The sequence below is a fragment of the Dryas octopetala genome, chromosome 7 (genome assembly GCF_963921425.1).
Source record: "Dryas octopetala chromosome 7, drDryOcto1.1, whole genome shotgun sequence".
In the NCBI taxonomy this organism is placed as follows: domain Eukaryota; kingdom Viridiplantae; phylum Streptophyta; class Magnoliopsida; order Rosales; family Rosaceae; genus Dryas; species Dryas octopetala.
In genome coordinates, this window is record NC_141372.1 from 7,601,587 (window position 1) to 7,625,613 (window position 24,027).

Below are 24,027 nucleotides of genomic sequence, written 5' to 3' on the forward strand. Positions count from 1 at the left end.
CTTATTAATGAAAGACAACCACTAAACTATAAAATTTAAGCTAGCTAGTATGTGCTACATCTCACTTTGTAAAAAATGTATAAGTGCGAGATGCGATCGAGTTGGAGATTTCAAATCCAAAAATTTCAAAAACCAGAACTTTGATATCATGTAAAATAATTACTAGACTTAAAACTCTAAAAATTTAAGTTGTCTAAAAAATGAGTGTAAAATGTATATCTAGCAGCATGCTAATAATTGCATAAATTATTATGATAAATTATTAATTAACGGATTTCAAATAATATGATCATTTTAACATTACTCGAGATTAAACGCATTGTATTGATTGGAGGTGCCCCACAGACAGACGATGGGGAAGGCCAAATTGATGGTGGCCTCATCCATCCATTATCCAATTGGACCAAAGGTTTCATGTTTCGTATTGAAGACATTTTATGTTGTAGCTGGTCGATCCATTCTTTTCGAGGCGCACTAGCTTGTGGATCGATGAAATCATTCATTGTGAAAATTAAACGATGGAGCATATATGGTATCATTTGGGAACAATTATAGAGGAGGAATTTGGCCAAAAGTGACTCCCAAGGAATTAAAATGCTTAATGATCATAGAGGGAGTATAATAGATCCCAAGGAATTAAAATGCTTAATGATCATAGAGGGAGTATAATAGAGACATGCAATTTGCTAGGCTGTGACAGCTAGATACGTGTAATTCAAAATATGCTCTATCTTATGCCTTGCTATCTCAAACAAGTCAAGGTTCGTTGTAAATCTATATATGTGTTTTTATGAGATATTTTGACATGTTATATTATCGGTCTATAAATCTAAATTATTAAAAAATTAAATTTTAACATATGCTGTTAAATTCACAATTTGATAATATAATTATCAGGAATCAATAATCTTATCGACAATCTAACATTCTTATATCTAATAAGAGAAAATTTATTAATGATTTTAATGCATGCGCATGCCTACAAATTCAAGTAGTTTGGGTTAGAGAGAGGGTTGGTAATTAAAATCAAATGTCAAATCTTAGAGGAAAGACTGTAAGGATGTCAGATGGCCGGTTGAATTTCATGCATGTTCCATTATTGGGTTTTGAAAATCTATATTCATTGATGTTAAGAATCTTAAGATTAGGTACTTGTGAAACTTGAATTACTGGCTTTGTCCCATCGTGGCTTTTGTAGGCATAGCTAAGCCAATTGCCCCTACTCTCTCTTTGCAGTACTTCATGTTCTTTTGCTCCCTTCTCTGGCCCCCCATTCCTCTCTCTCTCTCTCTCTCTCTCTCATATTAAGCCTTTTCTTGCATGGACCACAAAAACACTGAGCATTCGTGCATGGACCACCCAACCACTCACCCCTTTCTTCACAGTGCTCCATAGCCCACCCCCAACACTCCCCAAGAAAAAATACAAAAAATGTCCAAGTTTTTGAAGATAAATGGGAATCCAATCTCCATTCATGAACTTGGGTATTCAACTTCTACTATTTCGAATAGGATCCCCTGCGTATGTTTTAAATGCTGATACTGTATTTATTGTCAAAATTACGTCATTTAGGGATTTGATGTTAGACATTTAAGATTTTTATTGAAAAGATGATTAACTGAAAAGTCTAAAATAACCGTATATAGTTTTAAATATAAGTGCACAATAATATATATCAACACAACAAATAAAAACCGAGAAACCATACTCCAATTAATATTTCATTTTGCATAGCATTCGTGCTTGTTAAGAACTTAAAGCATGCAAGTTGTTAATTAGAATTTAATTGTGATTCTTAATTATTAAAGAACGCTGCAAACTAGCTAACATATGCAAAGCACGTATGCTATATGTTTAATGTCATATAAAGCTGTAAGATTAGCTTTGGATTACAAGAATTTCAAAGGTCAGACTTCAAACTTTAGTTGTTGAGAGTATTTATTCAGCCATACTCGAGAGTTTGAATCCCCTCCTTTTAGCCTATCAAATGAAAAAAAATATATATATATAAAAGATTTAAAAAAAAAAAAAAAAAAACTCAGAATGGATAAAAGGAGGAGCTATATAAATGGCTACCCTACCAGCTAGTGCAGGCGATATGATAGATGAGGAAAAATAAAGAAAGAAGGCAACAAAGGACATATAATAGAGCAAGCATGGTTTTGATGATGTTCTGCTTATTGCCCTTTCTTCTGTGATGTCACACCAGGTGGTTCACTGCATTTTTTTTTTTTTTTTTTTTTCTAGTAACCAACTCACCAACTTGCATACTTAGAAATTAAAAAATGAACCTTGCAAACAACAACTAAATCATAAGAAAATAATAATAATAATAATAATACTCCTAAAAGTCATGAGGTTTTCCTGCCAAGATCATCTTAGACCTTCTTGAATTTGATTATGGGAGAAATTTTTGGCAGAGGGCCACATTGATGTTAGGTTAAGCTTGTTTTTGTGTTATTATCTAATTGAAGGAGTGTTTGGGTCAATTGTTCCCACCTAAGTGTATTCACATCAAATAGAAAGATTGAAATTTGAGGACTTTTGGGGAAGTTTTTCAATGCATGGCAAAGAAGGGATCTATGGTAATGTGTATTCATAAAACGCTTGACTGACTTTTGGAGATTTGGAGACAAATTTGTCGATTAGAGACGAGAAAGGAATAGTCGAATTATAAGTTAAAAAAATTGAGGAGGTTTTAGTAGTTTTTAGACCAATTTGTTCACAAGGGCAGCTAAGGAATATTGGCTCAAAGTACTCTTGACATTTTTATCAATGTTTTTGAAAGTTGTCAAATGGGATTTTAACGACACTACCAAAAATGTGACAAGGAAATTAAAATGTGTGATTTTATAATGTGTTGGCCCATCATCTTCAATTCTTCATTTAACGATGCTTAGGATGATGAACTTATCAAAGTTGTCTTTTCTTGAAAGGCAACTCAAAAATTGTCATCATACAATATTACAACTGAAACATTAACTTAGTGTTGGGTGTTGACATATTCTTCCATCCTATGATCCTCAAGCCTCATTCATCTTCGTATTCCTGGGCTACTAAGCCCATGTAAGATCTGGGTTTTGACCATTAAGGGGGCCCATTTAGTATTTACAAGAAGGTGCCATATAGGGTCAAGTGTAGAGAAATGGAAACACAAAATTAAACCCGCATTATAAATAATAAGTATGTGAAGAGTTGTAAACTATTGGGACAAAAAAAAATTGAGTTGTAAACTATTCGGACAAAAAAAAAAGTTGTAAAACTAAGATGTTCTATTAGCATAAATTAGCAGAGCATCTGAATTCAGTTTAAAGTACTTCAGTTTACTTAATACATATAGATTAAAATCTTGTCCTAATGTATGAAAAAATAAAATCGACGCAAATATAAGAAAGTGGGGCCTACAACAACAAAACATGTCACATGTCATGCATGAAGATAATTAAAGACATGTGACACATAAGACAAGGATACATAATTTTAATTAGAAGGCAAGAGGGTTTATCATAAACACATTCATTAAATTTTATTTATTAATAGTTGTAAGAATTGACCCTTCAATTCACCAAAATATAAACACGTCATTTTATTAATCAATCATTTTCTTGATGCGTTCTATTCCAAGTATCACATTTCCCATATTTTCTTGGTCACTTTTAATAGTTTTATTTTCATTATCAATACAGCTAACTGTTTCCATACACCCAACTGGTAACCAGAGAGCAACCCAGTTTTAGGTTCCAAGTTCCAACTACCACCTTGTCCACACCACCACCAACCTCATCTTTTAAGCTTCTTTTTACCCCTAAGCAATGAGAATTTGTTATATACAATATTTTTGTCACAATAATTAGTCACGTGACTAGTACTAATTATGTGAGAAATGATTAAGAAAGACTTCAATCAGATTTTTTGGTAACCAACAATCTTTGTCTTGAATTCAAAAGAAGCTTTAGAATCAAATAAAATATAACCTAAGAAACTCACAGCTCTTGGCCTCTTAGCACCTTTGTTTAAAGGAAGCTTCATTGGTATACATTGCTGAAAACCATGACCAAGCCAAATTACACAGCTTGTGTTGGACATTCACAATGATGGAAGGGGAAATAAAAACATGCATATGATCAAATGATCGATCAAATCGCTTGTCCTGGTTGACACAAGGATAGAGACTGACTTGTAGTACCAATCCATTAATAGGAGGAAAGTGATTTGAGTCTGGTTGAAGGAACCACTTTAATGGCTTGACCAAATATTGATGGAGCTAGCTACTTTAATGGCATATATATTTAACCATTTCATTCAATGTGTTTTATTTAAATCCCATGTTCATGAAGCTACTTTAATGGCATATAACCATTTCCACCATTGTCATGTTTTTTGGTTGTTTAGAGGAGAAGGCCGTCAAATTGTCTAGCAAAATATAAATAAGAGGGCAAAAGCTAACAAATTAATAAAACTGAGTGACTTCCTTCACAATGCAAGTGATTATTAATCATTACATTATATGACAGGTAATAATTGTAGAGCAGAAGTCAACATATAATTATGCCATCGCTTCTTTTATCATTACAATTCAAAGATAACACCATAATCACCAAAATTTCCAAAATTGTTCACAACTTTATTCCTAATTTCCAAAAGTAGCAAAAATTATGGGTCCAGTTGAAGCACAATAATTTTGGCCTCATTAAGATGTTGCACAACTTTACAAAAGAAGAGGCCTGTGGGATGAACAGTTTCATGGTATTTGGTGACCCTTGACAGACAGAGAATAGTGGCCAAAAAAAAAAGACAGACAAAGAGAATAGTTTAGCATGATTGTTTGCAAAGGCTTGCGTTGCACCAGACATTGGAGCATTTCCAGGATAGAAAATTCATCATATCATCTTTTGTAGGCACAAGACATCAAGAAGAATGAAACTGTAAGAGAAACTTCAGATAGCATCAATGAAACTGACATAATTACCCAGCATTACCACCATGTTCCATGAAGAACTTGCTCACCATCTGCAGCAGATCACTAATAATTATAAAACATGAGAAGGAAAACGGAAATGCAGTGACAAATATTCACAAAACATGTCCATGAATTAGCTCAACATTTTGGCCAGTGAAGCATTATCAAGGAAAGAATGGAACCTGGAAATGGATCTCCAAATAACTTGCAAAAGAAGACAAAAAAATTCCCGGACCTACTGACTATGTAAAATCAACTGTTATTACCTTGGTACTATTCAAGTCTCTGGTGGTTTAAATGGTCTAGACATCTCACAGAAGAACTCAGATTATGATTTGATGTCAAGGAACCAATTATAATTAACTATGACCATTACTAGTGTTCTCACAAGCCAGATGGGCCCCAACTTCATATTATTTTCAGTACTGTTCTTTTTCATTTTTTTCAAACTTCAGTAAGTGATTTTACGATAGCTACCTCTTCTGATAATATATAACTACATTCCTAAAGAAATAAAATCTGATAAAATAAAAAAAATCTTAACTTATCAAAGGTTGATAATTTAAAATCTTGATGAAATATAAAGCCTGACTTACCAAGGCCTATTCTTTTGCAGAATCTTTCTTTGATCCTTTGAAACAGCAACATTTTCAGCTCACCTCGGATGAAGAAATGATCTAATCTATAACTTCCCCTTCGGCGCCTCTCAAAATCATCTCTGAGGGTCATGCATCCATCTCCATAATCTACAAAATGCCATACAAATCCAAATCCCAGTGCCCCTTGAAATGATCACTTATATTGCCCTGTACTTCTTGAACAGGTGCAGTAACAGGATCAGAGTATGAAACTACTCCCTTCATTTCCTTTCCCCTTTACCAAATTTCAATTTTTTTTGCCAAGAAATGATTCTTCCTCAGCTAATTTCCAAACACTCTTCATCTAAAGAAGACAAGTGCACATAGCCTGCCATCTTGAGCTTCTCGCTTAATTTATCCAACACCCAGTAGATCTCTTCCGATTTAGGGTGCTTCTTGTCAGCAACAAGAAACTCATGAACAACATCTCCAATCTCAATCATGCTACATGCAGGTGGTTTGAAAATATTGGCATTGTCCATTTCCTCTCTAACCGCTTTAACCCTGTCAAATCTTCGAGCTGCAGCATACATATTTGCTAACAGCACATAGGACCCCCCATCCATTGCTTCTAAGTTGAACAAATGGTGAGCTGCCCACTCTCCTACCTCAATATCACCATGAATGCTACAAGCATTGAACAAAGATCCCCATACAATTACATTTGGTTCAAAATCCTTCCTCTCAATAAATTCCTTTGCTTCCTTTATTAGCCCAGCACGGCCAAGAAGATCAACCATGCAACCATAATGCTCAACTTTTGGGGTGATCTTATAGTTCTTCACCATTAAATCAAAGTATTGCTTACCTTTTTCAACCAAACCAGCATGAGCACAAGCATGTAAAACCGAAAGGAAGGTTATGTAATCTGGCCTAGCACCTGATTTTCTCATCTCATCAAAGAGCTCCATTGCAGATCTGGCCTGCCCATTCGAAGCATATCCAGAGAGAATAGCATTCCATGTCACAACAGTTTTTTGATCCATTTGATCAAACACTTCTCTAGCTGTTCCAATAGAACCACATTTTGCATACATGTCTACCAAAGAGGTCCCTATATACACATCCCAAATTCCATTCTTCTCTGCAAATTTCCGAACCCAATTTCCTAGATTAATAGCACCCATTTGGGCACAAGCAGACAACAAGCCTGAAATTGTGAACTTATCCGGCTTAACATCCACAAAATACATTTTCTTGAAAACATCAATTGCTTCTTTTGAAAACCCATTTAGAGAATAACCACATAACAATGAGTTCCACACCACAGCATTCTTCTCAGGCAATCCCTCGAACACTCTCTTTGCATAATCCAAGCAGCCACATTTTGCATAGAAATCAACCAATGCAGCTCCCACTTTCACACTCAACCCAAAGCTTGCATGTTTCCTCGCAAAGCCATGAATCTCTCTCCCAAATTTCAAGTGTTTCGATACCATGCAAGCCAATATCAACGCTAAAATTGAGCCTTCATTGGGTCTAATAACATCTCCCACTTCCTCCATCTCCCTAAAAACCTGACAAGCTTCCAAAACCATCCCATTTCGTGCGTAACCCGTTATCATGGCATTCCAGAAAACAACATCCTTCGCCTTACATTCATCAAACACCTGCCTTGCACTCACGATTTTCCCACAAACCCCATAAAAGTTTAGCAAAGAACTACACAAAAACATATCCGAATCAAACCCACTTCTAACAACTACACCATGAACCTCCCTCCCTTTGTCCAAAGCCAATTCACTAGCACAAGCTTTCAACACAAAAGGGTACGTGAAGTTGTCGCCCAACACATTTTCGCGTACCCTCATTTTGTTATACACTGATAAAGCAGCAAATGGGAGTTCTGATTGAGAATATACTTTGATTATGGAATTGTAAATAAAAATGCTTGGTTCTTGGGTTTCAGTTAATAAGCGGGTGGCGTAGTTCAGGGATTGAGGGAATAAGAAGGAACTGGTGATTCTGGTGAGGATGAATTGGTTATGGGAAAGGCCTGAGGTTACAGATTTGGCATGGATTTGCTGAAGTTGTTTAAGGTTTGTGCAGGTTTCTATGAGAGTTAGGAGTGATTTGGGGGCCTCCGTTTTCATTTGTGTTGCCGGTTTAACCTCCTGTTTGGCTGCGGGGAAATAAGGAGGGAAACAAGAGTCGATCAAGGTTTTTGAGTAACGACATTTCAAAATGAAAACTAAAATTTAAGCTCAATGACAGTTGTTTTTTTTTTCCATGTCAATTACCACTCACATATAACCAGAGTGCTAAGTGATAGAAGTTTTTTGCTTCCCGAACCATGAAAATAATTTATATATTTTATTTATTTCTTTCATCTCAATATCTCATGTCAAATTATGTATGAAAAAGATAAAAACAATGAACACGTGATCTCTCGTGATGAGAGATGTAGAGACATCAAGTGTATACTCCCTTTATGTTCTTAAAAAAAAAGGAAACTGCAAAAATAAATTATCAATGATCTAAGTTTTTCGCAAGTATAACAATGGGTAAAACAATTACATACATAAAGTTAGGCTAAGAATAAGATACTAAATAATTGGGTTCAAATAAACCCACTCTTAAAAAAAAAAAAAGTCATGTGATTAATTAAATACAAAAAAATAATAATAAACTTGTATTACTAATAAGTAATAACATAAAGATTAAATCCAAATGATGGGTTTGAGTTAGGTGATATTTGATTTAACTGTAATGTTCACCAGAATAAAGAATAGAAGAGAAAAAAAAATGAAATTACAAATGACAAATATGCTCAACACATTGGTATACTACAACTTATATTGAATTTTTTTTTTTTTCAAAAGTTTGCAGAGGCCATGGCCCTTCTTAGGTCCCTTGTACGTTCTGCCTCCGACCATCATGCAGTCCCAAGAACACGAACATGATAAGGAGGCCCACGACAGAAAATCGGCTCATCAGAGAATTTGGTTTTTGCACGAGCCCTGAGGATATCATTAGCATCATCAATCACGGCAGCCGCTACCAGTGTGTACTCACCAGGGACAAGAAAATACAAAGAGAAAGAATGAGTAATTTCTTCAAGTGGGGGAACCTCCATGGTGATCCCGCTCAAAACACCTGCACATAGGTAAAATGATCACATAACACTTCAGTCACAAAAGCATGCAAATCAAATTGTACTCCACCTATGGAAATTGCAGGGGAAGTTCTAACACTCACTACCGAACAATTCTTGAAACAAACAAAAAATAGGCAAGATTTAGCATTGATTAACCTATTAAACAGGTGCTAAAATGTTTTATTTCTGAAAAGTATACTCATCTACATCGAGAATATGTAAACTAGAAGGGACAATTACAAAAGATAGAGACTTGTGAAAACAACACATGAATTCTGTAAAGGTAGTTGAAGAAAGTCATCGTCATAGACATTACCAGAACATAAGACAGTTGCCTTGGTACACTCTACACAATTCTCTCCAGCAACATCTCTGCATGTAATGCTAAGACTCATCTTGATCATCTCCGTTGTGTTATTACGAACCATAACTTCCATTGGAGTCATTTCATGCGCCAGCACAGAACCCTTGGATGCAGCAGGGTGAACTTGAACATTAGATTCTTTTGGTGAACCAGAATTTTCACGTTCAAGGCCATTTCTAGAAAGCCTGAAGCAAAATGTCAATGGGTCCGGCAGAAGTACATCCATAACAGATGTCTGGAGAGCTGTCTGTACAGCATCCTTGATATTTAATTCTCCAGAGCCGTTTCGCCCTGATTGCCACCGAACCTTTATTCTAGATATGAGGTTCTTGATAGAAGCATTAAGTTCAGCTTTAATATTCCTTTCTGAAAAGCTTGAATTTCTGCCACTGATGGCCCCATCTGCCTGATTATCCTTCACAAAAAAAGAATCATCAAGAACAGGTAATTTAAAATGCTCCAGAGGTATCAGTACCCTCGCGGAGCAATCCCGATCAATTCTTGTTTTAGGGTAACCATACTCAGCAGCATCTTGATCAACAGAAGTTCCATGCTCATGACTAGAGTTCTCCAGCTGGACTGAAACACTAATTTCAAAGACAACATCTGTTGGATTAGACAACTCGAGTTCAAGAAAGCGTAGTCCCCAACTTCCTCTGAAAGGATCAATCTTCACCAATCTGTCCATCTTATTTTGAGAGCCAACAGTTCCTTCAGTAGGGCTGTTATCGATATGAACTGGTTTGGGAATGTTTTCACCCACTTGTGCAGGAATCTCCATCGAGAGTAAACGAGCCTTCACAAAAGACAAACCCTGCAAAACACAAATCTGCAAGGGAACAACCAGGCGCCTGCCAGGGGGGACAACAGATGTTGGAGGATCTGCAGTATTTGTCAGAGACCCTGAGAAGCAAATGAAAGAATAACTGTCAGAAAGAAAACAAGTCACACAAGTTAATGCTACCATACTCAGGATAACGTGGCACTGAGAGGTTTAAAGTTAATAAAGCCAAACTCAAGTGTTCGTGTGTGTGTGTGTGTGTGTGTGTGTGAGAGAGAGAGAGAGAGAGAGAGAGAGAGAGAGAGAGAGAGAATATCATATAGATTTAAGAATACCTGCATAATGGATCAACAATGTGGGGCTATTTCCATCCTTAAAATGCCTTGCAGTGCTTCCAGAGGCACTTCTGCCACCAGCAGTATCAGTATCTGCTAAGCCAAGCCGCCGAGCTCTTAAGGTCACAGGTATGGTCACTTCCGCACCAGGCTTCAAAGGAAGGGCAGATTTTAATGTTTCAGTTCCAATCGAGACAACAGAATCTTGGTTTTTTCCGGATAGTGATATATGCACTTGCTCCACCGGAACTGTACCAGCATTAGCCAGACTTATCCATACATCACGAATTTCACCTTCATGTAGAATGATTGCACCATCACCACCGACAACACGAGAAACCAGCAACGGTAGTGGTGGTACCACAGAGATATTTGGAACAGATATATTTCTCAACCTTGCAGATCCACAGCATCTGAAAGGGTCAGAAAGCACAAGTCCTTGTGTAGCTCCAAGGAGCAGACTGTCAACATCCTTAAACAGGTGTTCAGTAATAACACCAAAGCAGTGGACAGTGCACCCAGGAATTGTCACTGGCCCGACCGAAGTTGGGATCCCTGATAAGGTGACCACCTTTGATGAATTGGGTGGAAGATTTACAATAACCGGAAAAGCATCAAAATTTCCTGAAGGCACTGAGAGATATATACTATCAACCCTCAAATAAAAGCCACATGGGTTTGCCAGTTCGACCAAGATCTGAACTGGTTCTCCAACAATCCAAATCAGCTCCTGTTTGGCACTATTGTTTGGCTCTCCCTTGTTGAGTGGTGTATAAATAAAAGGCCCAGAAGGAGCAGCTCCTGCCCACCAGTCTTCTCTTGAGGGATTGCGCTTTACAATGTCCATTTGTGAGGGATGCAGAGGAAAAGAATGCAACCTAGAAGCAGGTCAGATGATTTAATTAGAAATCTTAGAAAAATAGAGCAACAATTAAATACTCTAATGGTGATAAGTCCATATTATTGACATCAATATTCAGTACCGGATGACCTTGGATATCGAAAGATTTTTAAAGGAAAAAAGATATATATTTTTCTTCATTGCCAATACAAACAGAAGACAACTTAGCTCTACTAAAGAATCTCATAACTTTCACATTCTACAAAATGTATACAGTAGTTCTAGACATCCTACATTTTTATACCACAATTTAATACCACCTTATGTGGCAACTTACATGGCATTCATACATTGGATACTAAAAAATAAAAACAAAAATCCAAAAAGAAAAAGATAAACCTTGTCCAGTAAAATAATGACACGTAAAATGGTATAAAAATGTGGTATAAGAATGTGGTAAGTATAGCATTATTCAAATGTATATAGGTAAATAAAACATTGTTAAAAAAAATGATGCTTAACTTGAAGGAAACAAAAAATGGGAAAAAATCTAGCATCCCTAATCAAATTAATAAGCTGGTCAGAGCTGGCAGATATTCACTTCTCATTGTTCCACATTCTAACGTTAGAAAATAATTTTTTTTTGGACCTTGTCATAGGAGTATATTTCAGAATTGTCAACATTAAGCATATTAATTGCTTTTACATACATTAAATAATTTTAAAAAAATTTATGGTAAAACAAATATTTATTGGTCCAACTCCAAGGCATCATGAGCCTCTGTGCAACTACATGCTTGTCTTGCAGTGAAGACTATGGAGAAGAATTACTTATAGCATAGCAGATAATATTGTTGTTATTAAGTTTCACAATAAACAAAATGATCATGTACTAACAGGAAAAATGCTTAGGTACTGGTGAAGACCTAATGAAAGGTAAAGCAGGGTCAGCACAGCGAGTTCCCGATGGCAACCTATCCGCTGAATTTGAGAGTGCACTAGCAAGGCCATTTTGCCCAGCAGGTGTAATTAAAGGATAATATGATCTTAGTAGTCTTGCAGCTGCACCCCAGGCAGCAAGAGGATCTCCTGCACGGACGGCAGATAGCAGAATCTCTCTTAGTACAACCATCTGTAGTGTGCTCCACTGAGACTCAAATAGAGAGACTACTGACTGGTGGAGCATTTTCCCACCCTCAGCAAGACTTGATCCGACTTCCTTCTGTGAGGAAATAAAAGAAGAATTATAAGCAGAAAACTTACTAAGAAAATGCTTACAATCTAAGCCACACAACATATAAGAAAGTTTAAAGGGTAATCACACAAGGAAGTTACGAGGGAAATAAGCCTCAACCTAATTCTTCATTTTGACTGTAAAAGTTACATTCTAGAATACAATAGAGGAAGAGATTAATATATACCATTAATGATCAAGGTAACCCTACCTCAAATGCACAAAGTAAGCCAGCAATTCCATCTCAAAACACACACTAGTGCATGTGTACAAGCATGTAGACAGACAGAAATGCAAAATATGATGAGTAATCTCTTGCATAATACTTATATACTCACTTTCGGAAGGGAACCATCTGAGATGGAAGCTCTACTTTGAACACGATATGCTTTTGTGGTCATTGCCAGAACTTGCATTGCACTAATAGCGGCCAGCCGATTATCTTGTTGCAAATATAATTGAGCTACCTGCCTCATAAAAAATGCAGCTTTCCGCTGATAACCAAGAGTTCCATATAGACGAGCTATTTCAATGTATAATACAAGTCTATCACTGGCATCAATCAGAGATTTAGCACCATCTGCAGCATTTGTTAGTAGTTCCACAACCTCCTTAGCCAGTTCTCGTCTGTGAAAATGAACCAAAATAAACATGTAAGATTAAATAGTGTAAGTATAACTATCATTGGAATAGTAATTGCCACTTCGTGGACATATATGATCATATAACTGAAATTCTTATGAAGCATCTAATTTGACTTTTTTGGAGTCAGAATTCAATTTATTTAAACCATTTTCCAAGAAAGGAAGGCTAAAAGTCAAGACTCACAAGTAGAGAAAATAAAAGAATAAGATGCAGCAAGAACAGATTCCAGTAAGAGACAAGAGATAATACACATTATTTTTCTTTAATATAATCTCAAGAATACTTATGAAAATTAAGTTTATCAGGTCAGTACAGCATGCTGCATTTATCAAATCATATAATATTCATGAAAAATGTTTACCTGCAAAGAAACCTTGCTAATTTCAAAGTAGCCTCAAGTTCAAAAGTTAGGGGTGAAACTCTGCACATAAATGATTAATTGAAGTAACTATTAAAACATTTCATACATAAATAAAGTAACAACCATCTATATACAACAGAATTTATGAATTACCTCTGAGCATTCTCTTGTATAAATGACTTCTTGTAGTGCACAATGACACTATGATACCTATATCTAACTTCCTCTTCCAACGCCGAATCCTGATGGCCCATTTGATCAACCTAAGAACATGTATATGTAAATTAATCAACTGACATTTTCAAGTAGACGGAATTCAGAAGCAGGCTTCCCCCACCAGGACCAATCAGTCAATACGAAATCTAAGCGATAACTTAACACAAAGCCATGCGAGTCCGTCATATTATAACACACAAAAAGCAATGCAAGTCCAAAGAGAGAGCCATTACCAGTAAGGCACAAACGCAACCCTCCAATGCACCGGCATACCAGAAAAAATCTCCAGTCAACCTAGCAAGTTCAAGTGCAGTAGTGTAGTGAGCATTGGCATCAACAGGTGATCCTGCCAGCAAGCAATAATCACCCATAAGCTTCTGCGCACGTCCAAGCCTCCGCTTCTTGGCCTTTATAACCTGCCATTTACATCTTTTATATTTACTTTATTTTCAGCAACTACAACAAAATGATAAAAGCCGCAACATTTAGCACACAGAAATTCACATAGCAACTCCAACAGATAAGAAAAATGATCATTTTTGGTACGAATCTAACAATAAAATCGTAAATATATTATTATATATAATAACAGCTTAAAATTCTATATAGGACACCTAGACATGAACCTCCTCTGAGCTGAGAGTGGCTTGAGAATCCAAAGGCGTCTTGACAATGGTCCCCGCAGACTCAGCCTTGAGCACCCATTTCTCAAACTCCATCAGTAGCGACGCCGCGATGTCCTGCATCATCGTCTGCAAGTGAAACTCCTGCGTGGCCCGGTCCGCCGGCGGAAACAGCATCAAGTTTCCCCCTTTCTTGCTCCCATCCTCCAACTACAAATTCAAAATTAAACAAATACAAAAAAAAAAAAATCGGAAAAATTATAGAGAGAAGGAGCGGCGGACCTGAGAGTCGGCGGGGCAGAAAGCGAAGCAGCGTTGGACGAGGGAGGAGGAGTAGGCGCGGGAGGCGGAGTCGAACTGGTCGGTGACGGAGTCGAGGTCGGGGGAGGAGGGGCAGTGGCAGATGCCGATCACGGCGAGGGTTTTGCGGTTGGACTGGAAGTCCTCCCATGGGCTGGGCGGGGCTCCGCCCAGGACGAACTTGAACCGGAGGCTGCCAGACTCCCAAGGCTGGTGGGCGAACGGTGACTTCTGGTGCTCCGTGTAAAACGAGCTGATGGCGGAGAGCGGAATCGTTTGGTGCCGGAGCACCATCGAGTGGTACTCGCGCAGCAGCACCGGCGGCACGTGCCCGATCGGGAGCACCGCCACGCGGATCATGGAGCTCGTCTCGATGCTCACGTCCGGCTCCATTTTTTTGGGCGGGTCGGGTTTGGAGGGGCGATTTAAGTGTGGTGGTGGATTCGGAGCATGAGAGTGGGGAAATGTCGATCTGAGGAAGAAGCAGATCGGGCTCAGTGTCTGAGCTTTTCAGTTAGTTGGGATTAAGATGGTTAAGAGGAGGGAAATGTGTTTGGCTGTAAGAATAATAAGGACTTTCATTCGGGACAGGGATATCCTTGGACAAGTCCAGGAAACTGTAGTCTGTTTATTTACAAGGTGCAAACATCAATATGTAAATGTTACAATATTTTTAGAGTACGTAAAGTCGTAAAGATTTCTAATTTTTCATAAAACAAACTGAAAAACAAAAGCACTTTAACGGTATAACCAAACAGAGGGCAGTATTCGCATTGGCGCCTTTTGAGGTCGTTTGGGAACAAAACCCTAGTGGAACTGAATTGGACTAGAATACACTTACCTGCTCATCTTCATCTTCTTCTTCTTCTTCTAGCTTCAACACTTGCAGCAGTGGCACCATGGCAAACCATCCGGAACAGTCCTCGCCCCTTCTTGAAGAGATCCTAAACTCACTGTCGAAATCAGTTGATGAACCAGAAAGCTCAGTTTCAGAGCTCGTCAACTTCCTCAATTCAATCCTAGACGCTGCTCTATCAGACCCAGACAATGAAGCTGCAGAAACCAACGCCTTCCAAACTCTCTCACAAATTGACCAATTCCTGTCTTCTCCGTCATTGGACCAGGTTTCTTTCCATTAAATTCATCTACCCTTTATTTATTTGTATATTTGGATGATCATAAATTGATTGTTGGTGTTGCAGGTGATCATTGATTCACTCTCCTTTGAGTTGCCAAAGGAAGTGTCCGTGTTTGGAGGTGTCTCTGATAGATGCCTGGAGGTCGCTGAGAGCATTATCGATCGCTTTGTATCAATGTGTAATCCGCGAGACATGCTTTCGATTCTTGGCGAGGTGTTTTGCCTTTTGGTGCTTTCTATTTCAACTTGATACTTATTGTGTATGTTTGTTTTGTTGGGTTTTTAGTTCTCTGATGATTTTTTATTGTAATTGGGTCAGGCATTGGGTTCTCCAAGTGACAAAATCAGGGATTCGGGTTATGTCTCGCCTCTTCTGAATGGGCTTTCAAAAGGTAATTTAAATGATAACTAAACTAATAGTGACACTGTTATCGGATTCATTATGTATGCCATATATGGAATTGAATTGTCATACAAGATGACACAGCCAATTTTTTACCTGCTGAGGGCTGAGAAGTTGTTACATTCGTCTCTTGTTTTAATTTCAGTACTTATTTCCCTTCAGAGGCGTCACTTAGAGCAAGTAAAAGAAGCAACTCCTATTACCCTTAGAGTTTTGAAGGCCTGGTCTTTGAAGTTGAAAGATAAAGATACAGAATTTAAGAATTTGTTCGACGGAGCTTTGGGCATTGCTCATTCCATACATGCAGTTTGCATAAAGTTGGTCTGTGACAATTTGATATGATGTTTTTCCTGATTTAGGGCTATTCATGAGATTCTTAATATATTCTCTATTAGATCCTGATAATCTTTTTGTTCCATGCAACAGGAAGGTGGAGTAAATGAAAAGCTTCGTGCTCTACTTGGTCTATATGTCTTACAGATTATGGTTGGCATACCTCCATACAGTCTAAGTCCCTTTTCAACTGTGTTATATCTAGACTATTATATATCACGTCTCTCCAATTTGATATATTTTTTTTACTTTTTAAATTCTTCTTTATTTTTAATTTATAAGTGTTTATGTGTCTTAAAAGTCCCCATTGATGTGCAGGCTCTTGTAAGCATGAATTACAAAGTTTCAAGTTCTCAGCCCTTTGTGTTGCAACTGTCTAGTTTCTTCCCATTTTGTGGTTTGTCATATCTTGGTATAATAACTGGGTCTGACGTTGATAAAATAACTAGGATTGCAGTTGGAGGTAACATCCATTTAATCTGTATAATATGACAGTTTACTCTATTTGTTATCCAATTTTAGACCTTGATGTTTCTGTTCTCTCAGAGGATGAAGATGATTATATGAGTTGCTTTTCCGATGTCAAATGTGGTGCATCTCTTTCAGGTTTTTGTCTGTCAATGTTGATAGCTCTCTTTCTTGTTGTACCAAATTTATTTAGCTTGACACTTTGTCAATTGTTTAACTTGTTTTCTATTAATTTATTGAAGTGATCTGGGGCCATGCTTCTGATGAGGTTGTTGAGGCTGCTGAGGAGAATTTGACTCCTGTCAAGGATGGACTTCAGAATAACCAGATTAAAAGGTGGCAAGCTGTTGGCATGCTAAAGCACATACTAGCTTCTGTCGTTCTGCCATGGGAACTTAAAAAACATGCCATCAATTTCATACTTTGCATTACAGATGGAAATATCTCCCAATGTGATGAACATAATGACTTCTCATCTTATGAGCCTAGTCTTTTTGTTGCTCTTCAGGTTGACTCTTGCCATCATTAGATGCTCTAGGAACTTCTTATTTATCAAAGAGGAAGAGAATGTAATCTGTTTTCTTATCTTCTGGGCTCTGTACATTTTAGGCTGTTCAAATGGTCATCATATATACATCAGATACAGCGATGAGGAGGAATGCCTTTGATGCATTTAAAAGGGTGAGGATTTGTATTATTGTTGCCTCATGGTTGTGTTTATTTAATAATCTACATACAAGATAGTCTGCGGCATTTTTAATTTGTGGGTTATATCTCAGCATATGGTCATTTGGTAAGCTTTTACTTATAATATACTCTACATGCTTTGGTTCTGAATAAACTATTTGCAGTAATTTACAACCATTACTACTTACTTATGTTTGCCACTCAAAACCAGATTCTTGCTGATATTCCAAGTTCTCAGAGGTTTGACATTTTAAAGGCTTTGATCACAAAAAGCGATTCTTCCTCTATGGTAAAACCTTTAAGCCAATTGTTTGTGATATGTATTCCTTATTTTTTGTCCAAAGTAGACTTCAAGCTACATTACCTAATGTGGGCGTTTCAACTTTATATAGGTTGCAATCCTTTTAGATATTGTTAGAGGAGAAATGCACAGGGAAAGTAGCCACAGAGTAGGAAATGATGAAGTTCTTCAGGCAGAATGTAAAACACATCAACGTACATTGTTTTGGACTGCCAATGTCCTTGAATTGGTGGAGTTGATTCTGAGGCCCCCGCAGGGAGGACCTCCATCCTTTCCTGAGCTTAGTGATGCGGTATTTCTTCCACTTGCTTTGTTGATTTCTTTTGTGATTTTTTTTTTGTAGATCGCGCTTATAATACTGAATTCTTCATGTATGATATAGCAATATTTTATGATTTATGAATGATCTCTTTTTTAGCTATATTATGATATAGGAATATATTATGTAGTATATTATGTTGTTAAGCTTCAAATCTAGATTGCAGCAGCATAGAGTTTATGGTAATTTAGCTATCCCACGATTAGAAAATTAATCTTCTTAGAAAACCTTCAAGGATTTGTCTCGGGCAACCATAGGTTGACCTAATATAGCCTGCCCTGTAGTGCCAATAGTCTTGTTTAACTGTTTTAATACAAATCTTCAATCTCTGCATCTTCACAGCTGAAGTTTTCTTTTTGCTTTCCTCATTTCTTTCATTATATTGTCGTCACTGCCAATACTGGTAACATGTTATGTGGAACATATTTTTCACTCGCACAATTGCAGCTGTATTCCATTTCATTACTGACATGAACTATATCTGTCAGCCTTGAGTATGTAGGTTTGTGTTTCTGTCGAGATATTTGAGATCAAATTTGAAATGTCAATGGAAGGCAATGAAAACATGTCTCAATTGTCAGGAGAGGCTAATTGTTCATATTTTCTTTTCACTTCAACCTTACAAATAATATACTTTTCTTTGTCGTTGAATTCATTTTTAGTGTATGGCTGCTGATTGTATAGGCTTATTGATGCCTATTGGTTAAGCTTTTCTAAATAGTATGACAAGTTCTATCTACAGGTTCTGGCTGCACTCAACCTGTACCGATTTGTATTAATCTCCGAATCAACAGGTAAACATATCATGTTGAAATAATAAAGCTAATGTGGAAAACATCACATCGATGCTATTGAATCTATTGTAACTTCCCTTTAGAAGGAAAGTATTTGTTCATGGGTTTCTCATTTCATTTTCTTACTCTGGTGCATTGCACAGGAAAAACTAACTTCACTGGAGTGCTGTACCGAAGCAATTTACAGAAAGCCTATAATGAGTGGCTTCTACCTCTACGTACCCTAGTAACAGGCATAATGGCAGAGAACAAGAACGATTGTGATCAACTTGCAGTTGACGCAGTTTGTACCTTAAACCCGGTTGAATTAGTTTTGTACCACTGTATTGAGCTTGTTGAAGATAAGCTGAAACAGTCTACATAAGTTGTCACATGTATGAATGATTTTAGACCAATTTTGAATTGTATGTACAATTGCAGTTTAATTACAATTACACATAATCTGAGTACAAATTCCATTTTAATGGTTTTACATAAGATTTTCACTAAAACTGTTCCAGTTGAGAATTTGTCTTTAAAGATCTGTTTGTCATCATGCCATGAGAGATATTGAAATGATGAGCAAAGATTTATCTATCTGTAACTTGAATCTAGGGAAAAATATCAATGAACGGACAAATATGACCCGCATGGCGTACAATTATATTTTTAACCATTAAGGCATATAAATTTGTAATTATCTGTATGTATATCATACAAAATCTAAATCATAGACAGACTCTAATACTAGAGGCAATGATTGATTGCTTTAAAGTTTTATTCAAATATGAAGAAATGAAATAATGTCACTGTCACCCCAGCTGAGGACCTGAGGTTCAAAATTTTGGAATTTACAAGTTTGTTTACATGTTTCACGCGTCCATCATTACTTGCACTGTTGGTTTTGTGGATGAAAAAGACTCCATTGGAAAAAAAAAAAAAGAAAAAAAAAAAGAAGGGGGGTGGGGGGGTGGAATAATGACTTTCTACTTTTAATGGCCGCGTGTCCCATATAATTGAGACCACCCCCTATCCAATGAGTCACATCCTAAGCACAAAGGATTCAACCTCCATTAAAAGACTTGTAACTGTCTGATATTTCTAAATGTGACATTAAAATTTATGGGCTGAATTTGACAGAATTTTCAAAAATAGAAAGATTTTGTTAAAATAGTAATAATACATTGACACCTGTCTGAACTTAAAAAGTGTGGAAACTGAAAACTATAACTTAAATTTCAGCTACCTCTTAAGTCTTAACATTAAGAGAGAGTCCAACAACGCTTTTACCTACAAAGAATGATACAATTTATGAACTAAATAATTTCAAAATGAGAAGTAATGAGGGTTTACCCAAAGAATTTTAGAGAAAACTAGGAGAACCTGTGGCTTGATAAACAGAGTCTCTAAAGCCTAAATGGCTAAGATTGTTAATTTGCTACACACCCTCAAGACATTCTCCTGGACTAAACTAGTCAACTCCCATTGACCTCAAGTAATGGGAACCAGAGCAGGTTATATCTGTAACTTCACTTGAACACCGACTCTACTTGTAGTGTGCTTATGAAGAGCTCCTTGGCATGTGCTATGTTACACTGGCAAATCATTGTTTCATTAAGAGCATAAAGGGCATTTTTAACCTTTGCTTTCCTCAGCTCATCCCATATAGCATTTCAGAACCAGATTCCTCCTCAGACGGCGCCATGTTTAAATCAGGCAGCACGTTTAAATCAGGCAGCACGAAAGAAGTGTCCCGGGATGAACCAGTCTTGTGTTCATCGTAAGAATCCGGTTGTGGATGTGGATGTGGACGATCATCACTTGTGGCTATTCTCTCATGGGGTTGACTGGAAATTGCTTTCTCTGCTCTATCAATGTGTGCTCTCAAATTTGTTGCAGAATGCAAGTTCAAGTCAAGCTGCAACACAAAATTATATGATATTCAGCAAAAAGAAGCCATAAACAAGCTCACAAATTGAATAATAATTTTGAAGGGGTGGAGCATAATATTAACATTGACCTACACAAATGCTCTGTATAAACTATCAAATCATAGTGTAGATGCAAATATTCTCTCCAATCTATACTTAAGAGCCTTGACATATGTAAAAACCAAAAGGGCTGATACACGAGATACGATGATTATAATAGAAAAATAGTAATACATAGGATAAAGAACAGAGGAAACACCTTGATTCTCTTCAAGTTCACATTTTTGGCTCTTTGTTCCTTAAAAGTTGCTTGTAAGGTCGCTATTTCCTTTTTCAAATGCGTCCTTTCCTTCAACAAGGAACTTTCCTCCTCTTTAAGCTCAGCATACGTCTGAAAAATGACAACCAAGACCATATCAAAACAAAAGTTAAAAGTCCATTACAGATTAGAAAGGACAGTAACTAGAAAAATAATTCAAATCCAATCTGGAAATACAGCAATTGGGTCATTTTTGTTTACCTTCTTTTTCCTTGCTCTCTTGGTGGCAGTGGTGGTGCTGGTGGATTCATAAGCAGCAGTACCCTGAGATATCCATGCAACACACTTCAGCAAATACACTCATAAACAGCAAAAGAGGTACAGAATGAAACACATAAAAAAGCCAGATCAACACAAGCACTACACACACACAAAGGTACAGATTGAATTGAACTTGTATCCCCATCCCATGAATACAAGAAGATCCTAAACAAATAAACATCATAATCCTTGAAAGAAAATGAACATGGAAGTGGCCATACTCGCACCTAACAAGCAACACCCATCATCCTATAAACATTAACCACTTTCAATTATTCAAAATCAACCCCACCAACAGAAGATAATGTATAATCCAATAATTTTCTTTTATTTTTTTTACCCAAACTTCTCATCAAGTAGATGTAGATCCCACGAGTCCCACAACACTGTATCCACCGCTATTATTCCTTTTTACCAATTTACCATCTCTTTTTGGATAAAGCTGGCTTCCCCATTCCCAATGATGACCAAGCAACCTTATATATGCACATACAAGTTCTCTATTCATGAATGTCCACGTGGCCACACGTGACAAGTTCCTTATTTTACTCCTCACGTGACATGCTCACAAGTCACATGCCCTTTCTTCCCTATTGCCTCCATATAAATACTGCCTCTCAATTGCTGACAACTCGAGCTACCTTCACACAATCACACCCGAATGCAAATCCCTTTGAAACACAAAAAAAGAAAAACCCAAAATATTTTTATTTATCAACTCTTTAAATTTAAAAAAAGATATCCCAAGGACCACAGTCATCACCACTCACCAAACTATTCTCCCCCATAAGATTTTCAAACTCAATCCTCCAATCGACGGCCCACAACCATCTGAGTACTTTTTCTGGATCTCTAAAAAGTGCAAGAAAGTGTTTATTAAAATTATGACCCGATAAAAAGGCAAAAAAAAAGTTGAAGAAACAAAGAGACAAAGAGACGATGCTATCTGTACCCGAGCCACAGAGGATAATTACTCCCACAACCCCCACTAACAACGCCACACCAAACCGAACGCAGACCTATCCCTAAGCCTAAAAACTCACTCCCCCGCCCCCTTGGGCCCCACCAGGACTTTAAGATAGGGCCCACCACGTCACCGCACCCTACTTTTTTACTATGACTGAAACGCCCTCGTGCTCTTTTTGACTCGACGCGATGCTAGTTTTTGTCGCGAAGAAAGAAAGATTCAGCAGAGAAAGATCGAGTATAGGATTTAGGGAAGCTTCGCAGTTTTTACTGCGATGTATAGTTTGGACCGACGAAACTGTCCTTCCAGAAACGTACCTAGTGCAAGACTTCGAAGGGTAATTTTGTAAATCCGGAAGGGCTAACAAGAATGACAGGTGACCGGCAAAAGGAGCGAGACGAAAACGTGAGGGAGCTCTTCAGCTCTCGATCTAGCTTCATCACGTGAACAATATGGGAAAAGGCAGAGGGGGGCATTTTGGTCATTCAAAAATAAAAACGACACCATAAACGACGAGCGCCGACGGTTGACCACCGCCGGTCAGCTAGCTTACCGGAAAAGGAAAAATCTAAGAAACAGAGAGCGAAATGACATGTTTGACCTCGTCAGCATGTGAGTAGGGGAGAGAAGTTGAGCAGCTAGCTCAAGAGATGACAACGAAACGCAATAGAGAAACGGAAACGTCGGTTTCCAAATCCAGAGATAATTATTATAAAAAGAAGGAGAAAATTGATGACAGAGGTAAATAAGGTGAAGGAAGAGGGACAAAAATGGTAGGAGCAAAAAATTGTCGACCGACACACACGAAAGCCTCAGCCACCAGAAAACACTGAGGCTGTAAATACAAACACTCGCCGTGGGTATTTCGGTCAACCAATAAAAAGAGCCTTCACACAGCAGAGATCAGCTAGCGAGAAATCCAACACAAACAAACGAAAAGCACAGAGAGTTAGAGAGAGAGAGAAAGGGACCTTGGATCTGGTGGCGGAGGAGGAGAAGGTGGAGGGGCGGCTGGACTCTTCGAAGCCGTCGGCGGTGGCAGAAGGGGAGGCGGTGCCGCAGCTCCAGGAGAGCGGCGTGGTGGGGCTGCATCTGGTGGAATCGTCGCCCTGCTTCTCTTTGTTTCTGTGCTGCGAAACGGCGTCGCATCTGGAGGCAGACGAGGCGGTCCTGGTGCGTGGCAACCTGAGGCCCCACCTGAGGGGAAGCACGCCGGCTGCCTGCATCGTCGGGGACGGAGAGCGGAGCAGCAGCGAAGATGAGACGGCGGCGGCGGCGGCTTGGGACTGCTTGAGGCGCACGAGTAGCTCGGCGACGAGCTCGTCATCGGACATCGCGGCTCTCATCCACTCGTCTTTCAACACCATCTGGAAAAAGCACAGCAAGTCCCTGTAGATGTCTAGAATTGTAGAGAGAGAGAGAGAGAGAGAGAGAGAGAGGAGGGTGGCGGATGAATGAATGAATGAGAGAGAGACTGGGAAAGACGGGTTTAAAAGTATTTATATAAGGGGGGTTGGGTTTGTGGGTCAGTCGGGGGGGTGGTGAAAGGGGAGTTGATTCCAGTTTTTCGTTTTTTTTTGTTGCTTCTTTCATTTCTTTCTCTTCTCTTCTCTTCGTGTTGTTGGTGTGGGACTGGGGGACTCTGACTCTTTTTTTATTTAATTTTCTTTTTAGAGGTTGCCCCCACACGCTGACGTGTAACGCTGACAAGTTTCATATTCTCATGGGTTCA

At 38.0% G+C, this 24,027-nt stretch overlaps 3 protein-coding genes and 1 pseudogene across 5 annotated transcripts; 1 reads left to right on the forward strand and 3 right to left on the reverse strand.

Moving 5' to 3' along the window:
- Positions 1 to 5,688: 5,688 nt before the first annotated feature.
- On the reverse strand, positions 5,689 to 7,691 carry LOC147279218 (pentatricopeptide repeat-containing protein At1g08070, chloroplastic pseudogene; annotated as a pseudogene).
- Positions 7,692 to 8,140: 449 nt separating this feature from the next.
- TRS120 (transport protein TRS120) lies at positions 8,141 to 14,893 on the reverse strand. Of its 3 annotated transcripts, XM_086251971.1 has the most exons (10): positions 14,378 to 14,893; positions 14,099 to 14,305; positions 13,706 to 13,888; positions 13,410 to 13,519; positions 13,257 to 13,316; positions 12,589 to 12,877; positions 11,943 to 12,238; positions 10,176 to 11,053; positions 9,012 to 9,962; positions 8,141 to 8,694 (listed from the first exon to the last, which is right to left on the reverse strand). In XM_086251971.1, exons 1-10 carry the CDS (start codon positions 14,786 to 14,788, stop codon positions 8,474 to 8,476), a joined length of 3,606 nt encoding a protein of 1,201 aa, XP_086108097.1. In that variant the 5' UTR covers positions 14,789 to 14,893; the 3' UTR covers positions 8,141 to 8,473. The 3 variants fall into 3 exon arrangements, with proteins under 3 accessions (XP_086108097.1, XP_086108099.1, XP_086108098.1); XM_086251973.1 differs by having other exon boundaries at positions 13,706 to 13,879; positions 14,087 to 14,518; XM_086251972.1 differs by having other exon boundaries at positions 14,087 to 14,518.
- Positions 14,894 to 15,137: 244 nt separating this feature from the next.
- On the forward strand, positions 15,138 to 19,269 carry ALF4 (aberrant root formation protein). Its single transcript, XM_086250671.1, has 13 exons — positions 15,138 to 15,519; positions 15,598 to 15,747; positions 15,853 to 15,925; positions 16,082 to 16,257; positions 16,363 to 16,422; positions 16,588 to 16,732; positions 16,816 to 16,875; positions 16,980 to 17,245; positions 17,347 to 17,418; positions 17,636 to 17,713; positions 17,817 to 18,017; positions 18,787 to 18,838; positions 18,982 to 19,269. The coding sequence occupies exons 1-13, from the start codon at positions 15,295 to 15,297 to the stop codon at positions 19,200 to 19,202; spliced, it is 1,779 nt and encodes a 592-aa protein (XP_086106797.1). The 5' UTR covers positions 15,138 to 15,294; the 3' UTR covers positions 19,203 to 19,269.
- Positions 19,270 to 20,159: 890 nt separating this feature from the next.
- Positions 20,160 to 23,745, reverse strand: LOC147279221 (uncharacterized). The gene is made up of 4 exons (XM_086250759.1): positions 23,267 to 23,745; positions 21,269 to 21,331; positions 21,008 to 21,139; positions 20,160 to 20,735 (listed from the first exon to the last, which is right to left on the reverse strand). Exons 1-4 carry the CDS (start codon positions 23,660 to 23,662, stop codon positions 20,469 to 20,471), a joined length of 858 nt encoding a protein of 285 aa, XP_086106885.1. The 5' UTR covers positions 23,663 to 23,745; the 3' UTR covers positions 20,160 to 20,468.
- Positions 23,746 to 24,027: the final 282 nt, after the last annotated feature.